A 15,239-nucleotide genomic window follows, 5' to 3' on the forward strand; every position below is an offset into this window, starting at 1 on the left:
ACTTTGGTAATTTGTGCAGTAAGGAAAAAATCAATACCGCAGCAGCTCTAGTGCCACATCCCACACACCGAGAAAGCAGTATCTGCTGTTTAATTGAATGAAAAATGATTTAGCTTATATTTGTTTAAAAAAAAAAAAAAGAAGACATATCTATTGTTCTGGAGACTGCACAAAATGAAAGCCTAATGTGGAATTTAAGCTTTTGCTTGTATTTTATGTAATAGTGGACTTTTTTGTTCTGCTTGTGCCGTCACACCAAATCACAGCTGAAGTAAACACATTTTGTTGTAAAATAGTGAAGGACCTACTTTACTGCATGTGGGAGACTTGTAAGAGTGAAATCATATTCACTTTAGCAATCTTTTGATGCATTAATAATGTTGACAAGAGAAGCAGCCAAAGACTGTAGCCACACCCAGACATTAAAATTGTCTCCTCCAATTTTAAAATGCCTGTTCAACTATCACTTAATGGAGGACACTAGGTTGTGTGCGGTGGCCTACTTTGGACAGAGACACTGGCTGTCTGGGTGCTGCTGGGCAGGGTGGGAGACAGGGACAGGGTCCAGCGTCTGGTTGTTCCTGGCGCTGACGTTTTGGGCTTTCACTAAAATCTCTAAGTAAGAGTTTTCATGTCAGCGCTGTTTATGCAGACTGCTAGACCGTGAAAGAGGAAGCAAGTAATAACTGGTCAGAGCAAGACTTTTATTCATTAATAATGGGTACAATGATTCTGTTTGTTAACAGAGCTTCGAAAGTTCCAAAACTTATCTCCTGTTGCTCATGTTAGCAATTTGACTCTGGTTTTGTTTGGAAAAGAAACAACTGTGGAAAAAGTCATCAAAGCTTGGAAAATGTATTTTCCTCTGAAAAGAATGGACAATAACAACTGTTATTGTCTTTGCACAGCATTCAAATGTAATGCAACATTTAAAATACATTTGTAACACTGTGATATTTGTAACACAATATGTCTCTATTTTCCACAGGGTTGGACAAAGAGGAACGGGCCTTTCTGCAACAATTGCAAGAAGCGAGCATGAGATTTCTGAAATCATAGACGGCCTTTCTGAGCAGGAGGTGGGTATTATCTGGAGTAGAGCTGCCGCAGTATTGATTTTTTTTTTTTTCCTTACCACACAAATTAGCGAAGCTGTTCAAACTGTTGTGATAACATAAAAAAAAATGTAAACCTCAGATGTTTTTGGTTCCTAAATACCGTATTGGCCTGAATATATAGCCTGATTATAAGATGACCCCCTCTTTTCCAACACCTGTTCTTGGAAAAACACTTTTTGAATATAACTTTCATCATAGTATAGTCACATACTCACACACTCTCCTGTCAGGCTCTTGGAAGCGGTCCAAAATGATTTTCTTTGGCAGTTAGCATTTATACAACTGCCTGTTTGTGGATTTGAGCTCCTTATCATCTGTGACAATGGTATTTGGCAGCTTGACATATTCCATTTCTGCAATAGAGACGTCGGAAGACTCTTCGAACTCGTCATGAATTTATTTCCTCTGTGGCAGAAAACCATGTCACACGAGCCTTCAGAATCTTCTGCAGGTTAAACTGGACTAACCAACCACTTTTAGTGCTGACTGACTCTAACACACTCACTATAAACACACTTTATCCATTCAAAAAGAATATCTGATGTTGTGAACACGTAATAGTCTAGACCCCGAATATAAGACAAACACACTTTTTCAGGCATATTTCCAGGAAAATAAGTTCGGACCAATACGGTAAACTTTTCAAATGCATTTATTCCTGTAGTAGTCTATTCTTTATGGCCTCTATAGTCTAAATGTCTGTCTTTACTCCAGTGTTGTCATTAAGAGGCCGACTTTGCAGCAGGAATATTGGTCGGCATTCGGCAGGCACATCATTCTTTATGTCAAGCCCGAGAGACTAACTGATGTCCCATCACTCGAGCCGCTCACTCAGTGGTGAAGCGGTGATCAGGTTGACTCTGATATACTGAATTAAGGAGACCTTTCTCTATTGAAAACCCAGGTTTATTCCTCCCATGTTGAAAAGCAGTTTCCCAGCTAAAGTGTCTCTCGTTTCAGCGGACACAGTTTTGAAACTTTGTGCTTTTACACCCTGCTGATGGAAGTGGAGATATCGAAGTTTCAGAATGATTTGTGACGAATTGTATCTGTGTCCACTTCCCCTGTCTGTGTCCCACAGAACAACGAGAAACAGATGAGACAGCTGTCAGTCATCCCTCCCATGATGTACGACTCCGAGCAGAGGCGAGTGAAGTTTATCAACATGAACGGCCTGATGGACGACCCAATGAAGGTGTACAAAGCCCGGCAGTTCATGAATGTGTGGACCGAACACGAAAAGGAGATCTTTAAAGAGAAGTGAGTTATTTTTGTTTTGTTGCACAAGATGTCAGTTCCCCCCCCCCTGTAAGTCTGTAGTGCAGATCTTGTTTATAGACCTTTATGCCACCTTGTACTTGCGCTATATATATTTTTGGCTTTAGCACATGAATAATACTGGCATCTCTTTGCAGGTTCGTCCAACACCCCAAGAACTTTGGCCTGATTGCCTCCTATCTAGAGAGAAAGGTAAACTGCTGCTGGCATTTTCACACCGTGTGCCCATTTTTGGAACTAAGAGAAGGATTTCATGCTGTTGATATTGTTTAGGCAGTCTATTAAAATGCCTCACTCTCCCAAAGTTCAAGACCATAAAGCTCTATGTGATCATTATTTATAGTAAAATCTAAACTTTTAATTTTTCATCCGTGTTGTAGTGAAGTTGTACAGGTTGTGATGTAATATTTAACCCAACTTCACTTAATCTAAAGTGCACATCACTCAAAGAGTCTCTGTACACTTTTACTAGTTTAGAAAAAAGCAGGCAGTGAGGCAGTGAAGTGATTATTTGTTTATAATAAACAGAAATATTAAAAACTCTGCACTCTGTGGGTTCCCATAATCCCCCATTTGTCTTCTACATATCAATACCAACATCTAATTTTACATCTTGTTAAGGATAATCCAGTTTGGTTTGTGGTTTCAGGCTATTATTAAAATATTGATTGTGATATAATACTGCAAAGGAGAAACATACATGAACTCTAAAAAAAAAAACCACGTTGCCTCCAGTTTCAGTGACATCTGTTCATATTTACACGCTATTCCTTGTTTCAGTGTGTTGCTGACTGTGTCCTATACTACTACTTGACCAAGAAGAACCACAACTACAAGACGCTTGTGAGGCGAAACTATGGAAGACGGAGAGGAAGGAACCAGGTAAACCTGAGACTTTGTTCAATATCTGTTCCTGCTGTGATTGATAAGTTGCTGGATATCTCCTCTTTGTATTCAGAGCATGAAAGATGACGTTTAAGTTAATTCAAGTTTAAATCAAGTTTAGCAATACTTCGATATCTTAGATCCGACCGGACTTTAAAGAGAAACAGAATTATTTACAGGGAGTTTGAAAGTGAAATGTCAGTTGACTGTGAGGTGTGGTCGTTTCATATGCAGAGTTTGAAGCGTTTGGGTTCAGATTTGTTTGACTCTTCTGCCACACCTGTTTCATATCTGGTCATCAGATTGACAGTACATGGTAGGTGTTACAGATATATATCTACCATATATATTACACACATGCCACAGCTTTCTACAGTGTTAAGTGCTTAGGATTTAGCTCCTACATTGCTGGCACTCTTCATGGGTCAGGGTCAGCAAAACAGGAAGCAGAGTGAGCACTCCCCACATTTTCTTCAGTTATAAGCAAGCAACCCTCGGATTATTTCGATATGGCTACAATTTGACTTGTTTGTCTTGTTAATTGTTAGCATGTTGATTATCTGTCAAATATTAAATGGAGCATGTAATTACATAAATAAGAGTTTACGCGTTCTGGAAAATGTTTTCCAGGATGAGGAAAATTGAAGCTGTTGCACAGCTGTAAAGTTTTCAGCTTGATGAAAGTTTCAAGTCTGCCAATGTAGAGCTGAGCCTGATGAGCTGCAATGTCCTCACTGTATAGAGGATAAACTAGCAGTTACAATAAATAAAAATAAAAAGTCAATCTCTTGATTTATAAATATGTAATAATATAACAAATATATAAGAATAAGCAGCATTACTCAACAGTTTCTCTGCACTACTCGTCTTTTAGATTTTTGATGAAAGTGAAATAATTCCACTGATTTATTTCATGACAGGAATGGTCTGCTTGATCCCATTGCCACGACTGCTGCACATGCCCCCACAAAGATTTACTTGTTGCATTATCCAGCATAAAAACAAACTGCAGACTCCTCTCCCTTTAAAGCCTCAGTGTTAAATCACTGTCAGACCTGGAATGTGAACTTTGTGGACTTCTCAGCGAAAACTGCAAAGTGACGGCTGTGGAGATACAGTAGTACACAGATTGTTGTTGAGGGTTTTATATAATTGTTGTCTTTGCACCAAAATCCAGTACAAAAAAGACCATCACAGCACCGTCTCACATCCCCGTGTTGGCTGACTAAATACATTGGCCATTCTAGTGGATGTTTTTTCCTTACTTCATCGATGCCACAGTCCTTGTACAGGACATTCTGTCTCTGCGTCGAGTACTGAGGAACACAATGGGTTTGTTGTGGACCGTTTCTTTATATAGGAAGAGGTGGAGGGCACAGAAGTTCATGATTACATCTCCAACACAAAGATGTTTTTTCTTACTTTTCTAAGTGACTGACACAATTTCTTAATGGGTGAGTCAGCTTTTTAATTTTTTTTAACCATTCATAGAATAGACAGTTGAGAAAGTGTTTGTTCATTTCTGTGACACAGAGTGATAAATAAGTGTGGAAAAATCAGTCTGAACTGTCAGATTTTCAGCTGATGGTAGCTAATTGAAGCAAACGCTATCTTTTATGTATTTGGAGTACACTGTCATTTCACACGGTGAAACTTCTCGCTTCTTTTACTTATAGTGTAACAAAATCCACACACAGCCAGAATCACATTAAATACTTTATTGTTAAATCATGCAGCCTCCAAGTTGCTTTTTCTAAATTTAAAACACAGCGTGGGCTTCGTTTAAGAGATGAGAACACATAAATGTACTTTCTTGGGTGGAAATTTTACATACAAATGAGACAGAATATTGAACATGGGTCTAACACACGTGTTTGATGACACATATGAGACTGTTGAACGTGGATGAATACCAGGTTGTCTGTGTTCACTCAAAACCCACTTCTGCATCTGCGGTGCACTGCTGTACTGGGTTGTCATGTTTCATAGTCTTTTAAGGTGCTTCCTACAATATTTTTTTGACACTTGAAATTTAACATGACAGGTGGTCATTTTGTACGAGTGGAACAGCTAAACGAAACATAATTTGGGTCATGGGTCATCACTTGAATGTTAAAAAAAAAAAAAAGAGTCTAAGATGGTCTCTATCATCGTCTGGTCAGTTGCTTAAACAGCTTTATTGCTTTTTCCAACCCTTCTTACGGTTGTTGCGAATGAAGTCAATACTGTTTTTGTTTTTTTTTTCTTTGCCATTTGGAGTAATGCACATTAGGATGTAGTGGATTTCCAAGCTACTGGTGTGACTTAACAACTGCAGTTGGAGTGAGTAGAGTGAGTCATTAGAGAGGGAAGGAAGAGGACAGTGAGCAAAAGCAAGAGCAGTGGAATGTAGGGCGAGTGAGTGAAACTGAGGGAAAAAACCCTCTGCAAGACAGAGTCAGCGCTGGCAGCTTATCCGCTGAGTGTGTGCTGTTGTTTTTTTTCGTTTTCCATTTCCTCTTTCTTCTGTTCCTGTGAGAGAGTGAGAGAGAGAGAAAAAGTCACCCCTCTCTGAAACAGCTGAGTTGGTACAGCCCAGCCATCTGACAGGCCCAAAAAACTCACTGTGCTGCTGTGAGTGCCAATCAAAGAGGAGTGCTCGGCAGGGATTACCTTGAGTGACCCTGCATAGATTAGTGCGTGCATGTGAGATGGACAATTCTTTGGGCGGCTTAAGCGGCCTGATGACACGCTTTCCCGGAATATGTGCGGCGGTGCCGTGGCCCGGCAGCCCTTCTAAGGAGCTCTGCTATGGTGCTGTCCTGCCCCTCTACTGCTACCGTTACCACCGCTATGGAAGTACTGGAGGTTAAACTCCCATTTGCAACACCAGTAAGCTGTGGCTCACAGCAGAGAAAAGGGTTTTTATGACCAGCAAATGAGCTTGCAGGTACGTCACCAGCTTTGAAACCACAGTTTTCGCTTTGTAGTTGTTACCACACTCACTCCGTTTTTTTTTTCCCTTGTCCTGTATCTTCTCGGTTTTTTTTTCCTGTGTCGTATTTTTTTATTGCTCTGTTGCTCGGGCAGTTCGTTTCTTAGCCTCCATATTTACTTGAGGCTTGTAGGCAGTCAAACTCAGCTATTTTAGGGTGGTTTTTCTAGGACATGTGCAGAGTGAGACATGGTTTTTAATTTAACAGTCAAGCCAAGGCTATGTGTGCATGTACATATGCATTTATGCAATAGGGTTGGGGTAAAAATAAAAAGTGTTTATTTTTTAATGTCATACTTTGTAGTACAGTGTATTAGGCGTTGGACAGACTGACAGCTTTAAAACATTTCTTGTGCAAATGTGCCTCAAACATTGAAGTATATACCCCCCCATGTCAGCTGACTCTTATTGACTGCACCTCTGAGCTAAATGAATATTCTGCCTCGACAACAATAAGCATCGATACTCACAGTACACATTCTTGTGTAAGCCTACACCGGCTACACCCCCTCATCTCTGCAACCATTTCATTGGTTATCGGTAAGTGGAACTTGCGCCTTGACACACTGGTCGTGTCAGAGGGTCTTCTTGCCCATGCTGCTCTGTTATGACAAAAACAAAGCATTTAAGTAAATGTAGTCTGTATATCTGTCAGCTAGAAGCTCCTCCCATAACAACATAGCATTATTTGCTTTTTATGCAGCTTTGGTAGTATTGAGGACCAGCTGCAATCCAGTGTCGCATGTTATGATCTTTATTTTTATGATCGTCATAATGAATGTTTATTATTGTGTGATATCTTATCTATATTTGAACTAAGGGAGGTGCCGTCCCTCAGTGATTACGCTATAACTTTCACATTAATTTCAATGCTCTTCCAGGGCTGTACTACGAATATAAAAATATTTTCTTATTCCAGTTTAAAATAAGATTATTTTGGATTGACACATTTGAATTTGTTTGGCAGTTCACACAGTATAACATGGTGATAATGTGCTAGTTGTCTTGGAGCACTGGTTCACTAGGATACCCTGTAATCATGTTTTTTTTGAGATGTGGCTATTGCAGTAATCAGAATTGTCAATATTAGGCAATATGAGCTCTAAAACAGATATGCAGACTAGTATAAACATATTGTTATGAGCTTCTCTGACACGTTTTATGGGTCTTGGAATCATTGTTGTCAGCGGTGGAAAAAATGAATGTGCTTATCTGTTCATCAGCCATGTCAGGAGAACCAAAGACAAATGTGAAACAAATAATTTCCACCATGAGAGAAGGTCAACGCAGGAATTACAGTTTCCATTGCAACACTGCAAAAAATTCCAGTTTTTCCACAACGATATCTTCATTTTTTATCTCATCTCTTGTTCAAAAACACCTGCGCTACAGGCCATATTTTCTTTTTTTGACTCGCGAGGACAACACATTAATCAAATAGCAGAACACAGAAAAGTCCAGAGCATGTGTTTGTGGTAAAATGACAGAATGGTTGATGAGTAGAATAGGAGCATTTATAAAGAAAAGCATGAGTGATTTTTGCAGTTGTCACTGCAACGTTTTTCAAGATGAAAAATATGACATGAAGCTCAATTTTGGTGGTAGTGTTTTGAAAAATTGAAGTGATAAAAGGTTTCACCCATTTTGGAAACATAATGCAGCCTTCTCCTGGCTGTCAAGTGTTTTTTTTTATCAATCTAAAAGTTTATATTATGATCAGAATAGTATATATTGAGTGCTCATATACAAGGCGAGTAAATATGTGTAATATGTATATCTCTGTCCTTTTGTTGTGGGGGTCCAAAATGGGGAAATGTTCCTTAAGTGCTCCCTTTTTAATTGCCTGCCAGTAAAGTTTATCAAGCAGTCAAGTAGATTTCATTGGTTTGTAGCACCAATGATCAGCAGTTTTTTCCTCTGCAGAGCTCCCAGTAACCAGGGCAACTGTGGCTAATGCTTGATTTTTTTTTTTTTTTTTTTTCCAAATATTATCTTCTTTTACAGTTATTCTTGACAGTAAAATGTTCCACCATAATGGCTCAGGAGTTAATAGCACCCTCAGCAGGACTGCACATTTTATCCAAAATGAATGCATGGTAAAATGTTCCTGGTAAATGCAGTGATTTAAAGGTATTCCATAATCCTTTCCCTTTTCAGCCTTTTTTATACAATTTCTTTACCGTAATTTATCTTTTACTAGACATTTTGAAGAGATCTTCTGTCCAAGTAATTGTGTCATTCAATGATGGCAATAACTGTAATGAATTTCAAGGGTAGAGGAGATGCATAGTCATAATTTAGTAGTTTTTTTTCATTTCCTGGTCCTGCAGTGGAATTGCTTGAAGCAGGAGTGAGAGATTCCTCCGGTGGCCTGAGTTCTGTGGTAGGAAAGGGAAGATTGACTTGTGGCTCTGTCATTTCCTAAATCAAACAGGACTTGTGAATCAGCAAAAGAGGGGAGAAATTAAAACTCTCAAAATATTCAAGCCAGGTCAGGAAAGAGCTTCATTTAAAAAACACTGAAGAACCACAGAACCACAGGGCCTCATTGACTTTTGGAGAACATCTGTGTATAGGCTCTTTACGCAGTGTGGGAGAAGAGGCAGGAATGCCACGGCTCTCTGACCACCTCCAAAGCAAACACGAGCGCTCCCTGACCCAACCAGAACAGCGTCTCACTGAAGAGAAGTATGGGGAGAATAATTCTGCCCTGAAACAGACTGCAGAAAAGTCTCCGAATCGTCGAGTGCCAAAAACATGCAGACTGCTGCAGGCAGGAAATGAGTCAAGAGTTAAAGTCCCGGTCCAAGTTTGACGTGGTCCTTTCTGCATACATCGACCTGCAATCTGGGCTCTGAATCTGCAGGGCTTCCCTTTTTTAAAAACTGTGCAGTGCAGCTGCATCATCATACTGTGCTGTAAAATCACCATATCACTTCCAAAATATTGTTGCAAGCATATTTCCATGTCATTTTTTAATATACAAAATACTAAATATGGGTTAACACACCCAAGACCCTGGCAAGACCCTTGATCTGCATCAAAAAGTAAAATATACAAGTAGCTTGTAAGCAACAGTCTTAAAATAATAAGCAACTAACAGCAACAACATCAACCATGAATCAGATTTTCCAGTTTTGTCTGCAATTGATTCAAGAGTCACAAAGGGAGGACTGTGAACCTAATAGAAAGTATACCTGGAAAACTTGAGAAAGCAGTTTTCCTTCAAATACCGTAGATTTGATTTTGCTAGTTATGTAGCCCATCTCCTAGAAAGAAAAATCCCTCTGATTATTGGCAGTCTCTGGTTAGAGCTGGCTAGAGCAGCCTCTAATTCTGCAAGTCAGGAGACAGAAACTTAAAAACAGCTTCTGTCCGAGAGCAGCAAAGGCTGCTGTGACAGTTGCTTACTGCCTGTTTTTCTAGAGTTGTCAAGCATGTCTGTACCACCGTTTATTGTGCGATATGGCAACCAGACCGCTCATGTGCAGAGCACGTTGTTGTAAAATAGACAAGCGGCCACAACCCTCTTTTTTTCAGGTTATACCCCTGTCTTTCCTCTCTTTGCCTCAGTCCATATCTTTTGCCTTTACTATTGAGTGAAGCACATTCCTTGGCCCCATCTGGTACCAGCATGGGATGTTTGGCTTGGCATAGCCAGACTTGTTCCAGCACAGCGCTTTCATGGAACAGGCAGGAGGAAGCATTCTGTGGTGTACCGCGCCAGCAGTGATGATAAAGAATGTTGCTCTGTCCTCAATCACTCTGTCGGACCTGTTTTTGAAATTTCTCATTTGAATGATGATTTCACTCTTAACTTGTGAAGGCAGTAATATCGATCCGAACTCGGCCTCTACACTTTAAATTTTAGAATAGTGAGATTATCCTCTTTTCTACTTTGTTGTACGAGGGTCATGGTCAAGCCCCTTCCTCTGTTAGTGAGACGAATAAGAACTGGCCACACTCCAAATTAATTTTGTAATTATAGCAGAAAGATAAGAGAGCAGTCTGCAATATGATTTGTTTGTGTCTATGTGTTTATGAAAATGATCAAAATATGGCATAGCCTTAAACCTGTCTGCACAGGGTGTATGACTGGGCTCTTCCTCTTCTATCTAATCATAATATTTGATTTTGCACTGGTTCTGAGGAAATAGTGCAGTTTGAAAACAGGAAGTCTAATAACCAGATGGCATTATACGTTTCTGCAATTCATCTAATCTGTTTTGTTCTTATCAAACTGAATATTTAAGCAGACTGTTCAGGCCTATTTTCTGTTGTACAATTTTTAAATGGTCCTCTGGGCTCACAGGGCCAATGCAAACACTGCTATACCATTAGGAGATGCTACTGCTTGTTAGCATGCCAGGAGACTGGATCAGGAAGTATGGACAAATTTCAGGAGAAGTGTAGTGTAGTAAAGGTTGAAGCAATCAAAGCTCAGATACTCTCCTTTCATATGTAGACTGTGGCAGATATACAAGCTTGCAATAAGTATGTGATGTATTCTGTGTCATAGTAAAACATTATCAGACTGGTGAATATATTAAGATGTAGCCCTTTTTAGGAAAAAAAAGAAAAATAAAATGCTTGTGGTAGTTGTTTGATCACTAAATGGAGATCAGCTGGATTACCATTTTAAATGCATTACAGCATGGGTTTTTACATCTGAATGAAAGCATTGATGACAGTGTGGGAAATTAGCACCAGCCACCAGCCAAACACTGGTTAAAATATGAAAGTCGCCAGTAGATCTCAGACACATAATGATTTACTACAGAGCGGCTGCTGAATTTGAACGTTTATCTGTCACTTTCACTTATCTACACATTGACCTTTTCTTAATGTTTCAAGGAGCAACAACTAAATATTTCCCCTTTGTGTTTTGCCTCCAGCAAATAACACGTCCCTCACAAGAAGACAAGTCAGACGACAAAAACGAAGAGGAAAAATCTGAGAAGTCTGAGAAAAAAGAGGACGAGGAAAAGAAGGACGAGGAAGAGAAAGATGAAAAGGAGGATTCTAGGTGAGTTATGAATAGTTGTTTGTCCTGGTGTCTCTTTACTCCGTTCGGCCCTGCAGGTAACGCTACCTCCTTCTCTGTGCCAGTCTTTGGTCCGTACACTGTGATTATTTCAGAGACAGGGTGTCTTATGTGTCTTCTTGCTAGTATTTGAAAGCTAAATTGGAAACATTTCTCCTGTTGTGTTCAAACAAGCCTGTAGAGTTACAGTTGTGTATATCAACAATATTCCTCCAACCTATAAACAAATGACATGACTGTAGCTTTTACTTCCTGGATCTAACCTGCTGACATTGAAATGGAGGAATTGAAAAAAGCTGGCGTCACATTCAGGTTTAATGGTGCAAGCCCAGAAAGTGACCTTGACCTCATGTTGTAAGATTCAAGTAGTGTTTTGGAATAGACGATTCAAAGTATTGAGTTAATGATAAACCTAATGCAAGTTCTGTTTTGGTTTTGTATTGCCTCATAAAGTAATAAATGAACATCGGAAGTGGTGATAAGAAAATTTCATGTCCCTGTGTCCTTTGTAGAGTGATGGCATGTTCATGGTCCAGAGAAGACTTGGAACGGGGACAGTAGCGTCTGTTTTGGCTTTTGGCTAACAGACAGAACAACTTGTTAACATTTCAACTTGATTGTAGACAAACTTTGAAATACTTCTCTTGTGTGTTCATTCGTGGAGGAAGAGAGCACATTACAAAAAGGGCCTGTTATTGCTGAATCAAAAGGGGATAGATATTTTCTATCCTAACAGTCTGAAAAGCTGCGTTTTTCCCTCAAAAACCACAGGGACATTGGCAAGGACAAAGACAAGTGTGACGGTGGGGAGGACGAGGACGGAAAGGAGCAAAACACGCCGCGTGGCAGGAAGACTGCCAACAGCCAGGGCCGCCGTAAGGGAAGGATCACCACACGCTCCATGGCCAATGAGGCTGCGTCTGTGGCGGCTGAGGAAGCACCTCCCCATGCCCCTGAGCCTGCCTTGCCAGATCCTCCGCAGCTCCCTAAAGCCGACCCCGCACAGAAGGCCATGAAGGAGCCTGCAAAACCCCAGACTCCAGTAGCTTCCATGGATGCTAATAAAGGTGGGGATGCTCTCCGGAGTGTGTTTAAAAATATATTTTCACAACATAGGAACAACTTACTGACCCAGAATTAATTGTTAGAGAGTTCACCCAAAAAAAAAAAATCATGACAAACTATCTGCAGGAAAGAATGCATAACAGAGCATCAGATTTGTGATTCAGCAGCATGAAAGTATCCAAAGCTTATTCAAGTTGTATTAGCAGTAATGTTATTATATGTTTTGGCTAGGCACCAAACATCACACATTTTCTAGACGGTTGGGTCAGCGTCTTGAGTTTATTTGCAAGCCACATTGTGGTGCAGTCACCCAAACAGCCTTGAGTCTTTGACACAAAGTGTGAGTCTAAACTCAGCTCATATACATTTTTATATATGGAAAGATTACACATTGCAATCATTTAAAGTTCAGTGTTGTTTCTTAGTTAGCATTGATTTTGATTTTTGATTTTAGCATCAAACCCTAGCATGAAACCTACCAAAAAGCAAACAGCAACCCGTACAATTAGCATCCCTTGTGTAAGGGACAGTGTTCAGGCTGTTTTTCTTTTTGCTGAGTTATGAGCGAAAAGAACGAAATAGCACACACCAAACACATACCTGAAACAAGGTTAAGAGGCGCATCAGAATAATGCTCTGCTAGTTTTGTCCCTCTTTCAAATGTGAAGGTTCATACGCAGTGTTGCCAGATCTCACAAGAGCAACAAGCAACCATGGAAACAAGCCCAAGAGGAGTGACTTGGCTGTCCAAAAAAACAAAAAGCTCAAAACAGGCGACCTTACCTACGACATCGTGAGAGGCCGCTTGATTAATTTATATACACAATATGTGTTTGAATTTATTTTGCATTTCATTAGCAGCCGTTTCAGGAATACTGTAATTAGTTGAACGAGTTGAACAAAACCAATGGGCCATCAAAAAAAAGAGGAATGAATAATGAATGAATGAAAATTAAAGTTAAGAAGTTGAATATATAACAGAAACGAGCCCAAAAAAACGCAACCTGCAACTACCAATATTTGTAAGCGACTTAACAGAAAAACAAGTAGCTTATAATAAGCAGACTTGGCAAATGTGTTCATGAGCTGTTTTTAGCCTGAAAGTGGACAGTTGGTTCAGGAGGTTCAGGCACTCATTGTTAAGTGTCAGACAGACTCTGTCCTGCACTGCGTTTCACTCAGGAAGCTCTGTGTAGTCTGTCCATCGCCATGGCAATGCACTGCACTGGTAGAGCTGTTGTCATGGTACTCAGTCACGCACTTGTACTCTTCCACCCTTTGAAGTCTGTCACTCTGACGGTGGCAGCTCAGGTTTTCAAGTATCCCTGTGTGTTAAGCTCATTGTGACGCTAATCTGTATCATTAATTCACTGTTTTGTAAGTGTGTTGTGCTCCTCCGCCACCTGCTCCCTCTGCTGTCTGTTGAGCTCTACCTCTTAACAGTCTAAGTTATGCAAGATCTGCCCTACAATGTGATTAATTAACCTGCAGTGTGTCCTTCCATCCTATACACCCCCTGACCTTTCTGGCTATGTTCTGGGTGTATCATGGTTTACGTAGGACTGTGTCAACTGTAATTTCTCTTAGCGACTACACTGTGGATTTTGTGTGTGTCTGTTTGCTTGCCCTGTTGTAACCCCTGCAGCTATGGTGCTTCTTAGAAGTAAGCTGGCTAGGTGCTAAAGGGTAGCTATCAGTCAGTCTTGCCCAGTTGAAACGGTGCCAGGCAAGTTGAGGAAGCTGCTGATTCAGTGGGGGCAAAAGGTGGTGGTTAGATCTTACTTGAAGCCGTGGGGGATGGGGTGTGTGTCTGTGTGTGTAGGAGGAGGGCTCCTGTCATGAGGTGAGATGCTGCGCTGTAGGCAGACGCCCCGTCTGTTTTCATAGCCCAGAGATTAATGACCACCCCAGAGGGGCCTAAACTGTCACGGGGAGAACATGTGAGTTTTGCAACTGGAGAAGGAAGCCTAGTCCAGTCGACATTTGTTTAACTAACTGTAACAGACTGTGTGGCCGGGGGACCTTTGGTAGGAGCCGTCTAAACAGTGAGAATTGATCTCCTCATCTTCGAGGTGGGTGGGTGGGTGGGGGGGGTGGGGGGGCAAGCCTCCTGTTAATGTCAAGGGTACATCTGCAGCTATATTAGTCCAAATGTTTACACTGTCTCAGTGGGTGCCATGGAGGAGAGTGGGCTAGAGTTCACTCGGCCCCCTCCACATAACTGTGCACTTCTGTGAATTTTGTGGGGGGTGTAGAACTGTGTAGCCATGCCAAGGCAAGAAGGAGGAGTGTGTGTGTGTGTATGTGTGTATGTGTGTGTGTATGTGAGTGAGTGTGTGTGTGTGTGTGTGTGTGAGTGTGTGTGTGTGTGTGTGTGTGTGTGTGTGTGTGTGTGTGTGTGTGTGTGTGTGTGTGTGTGTGTGTGTGATGCGCAGTGTCACAGTAGAAGGGGTGGGAGGGTTTTGGGCTGGCTGTTCTATCTGTCTGTTTGTCTCCATCCAAGGCCATTTCCCAAAGAGGGAGGCACAGCTCTCAACTCCTCCACTGTCTGGCGCTACATCAGCTGACCAAGGCCCTCCCCTTGTGGATTAGAGAGGAGGAGGGCTTGTTCTGGGCTGTGGGGAAGGGGAGAGAGAGAGAGAGAGGGAGAGGGAGAGAGAATGAGAGTGTGAGAGTGTGAGAGGAGGAGAGTGAGCTAGAGCGAGAGTGTAAGTGAGGGAGCAGGTCTCAGCAGCCCCTGAATGTAAACAGATTATTAGATTAGTGGCCATGAGAAGGAGACGGCTGGAGAGAGGACTGTCACTCTCCATATCTGTCTGCCTCTCCCTCTCCCTCTCTCTCTCTCTCTCTCTCTCTTTCTGTCAGTGCTGATGGG

The 15,239-nt window shown here is 41.1% G+C and overlaps 1 protein-coding gene across 4 annotated transcripts in view; it reads left to right on the top strand.

Annotated features, from left to right (window-relative positions):
- The window catches only part of ncor1 (nuclear receptor corepressor 1), a 60,557-nt gene that overhangs the window by 19,413 nt on the left and 25,905 nt on the right, over window positions 1-15,239 (top strand). For all 4 annotated transcript variants that reach the window (XM_067607540.1, XM_067607539.1, XM_067607541.1 and 1 more), the window contains exons 11-16: window positions 989-1,079; window positions 2,200-2,378; window positions 2,534-2,588; window positions 3,177-3,278; window positions 11,151-11,281; window positions 12,071-12,366. In XM_067607540.1, coding sequence (XP_067463641.1) covers window positions 989-1,079; window positions 2,200-2,378; window positions 2,534-2,588; window positions 3,177-3,278; window positions 11,151-11,281; window positions 12,071-12,366 — 854 coding nt within the window. The remainder of the gene's footprint in view (window positions 1-988; window positions 1,080-2,199; window positions 2,379-2,533; window positions 2,589-3,176; window positions 3,279-11,150; window positions 11,282-12,070; window positions 12,367-15,239) is intronic.

The sequence above is a fragment of the Thunnus thynnus genome, chromosome 13 (genome assembly GCF_963924715.1).
Source record: "Thunnus thynnus chromosome 13, fThuThy2.1, whole genome shotgun sequence".
NCBI lineage: Eukaryota > Metazoa > Chordata > Actinopteri > Scombriformes > Scombridae > Thunnus > Thunnus thynnus.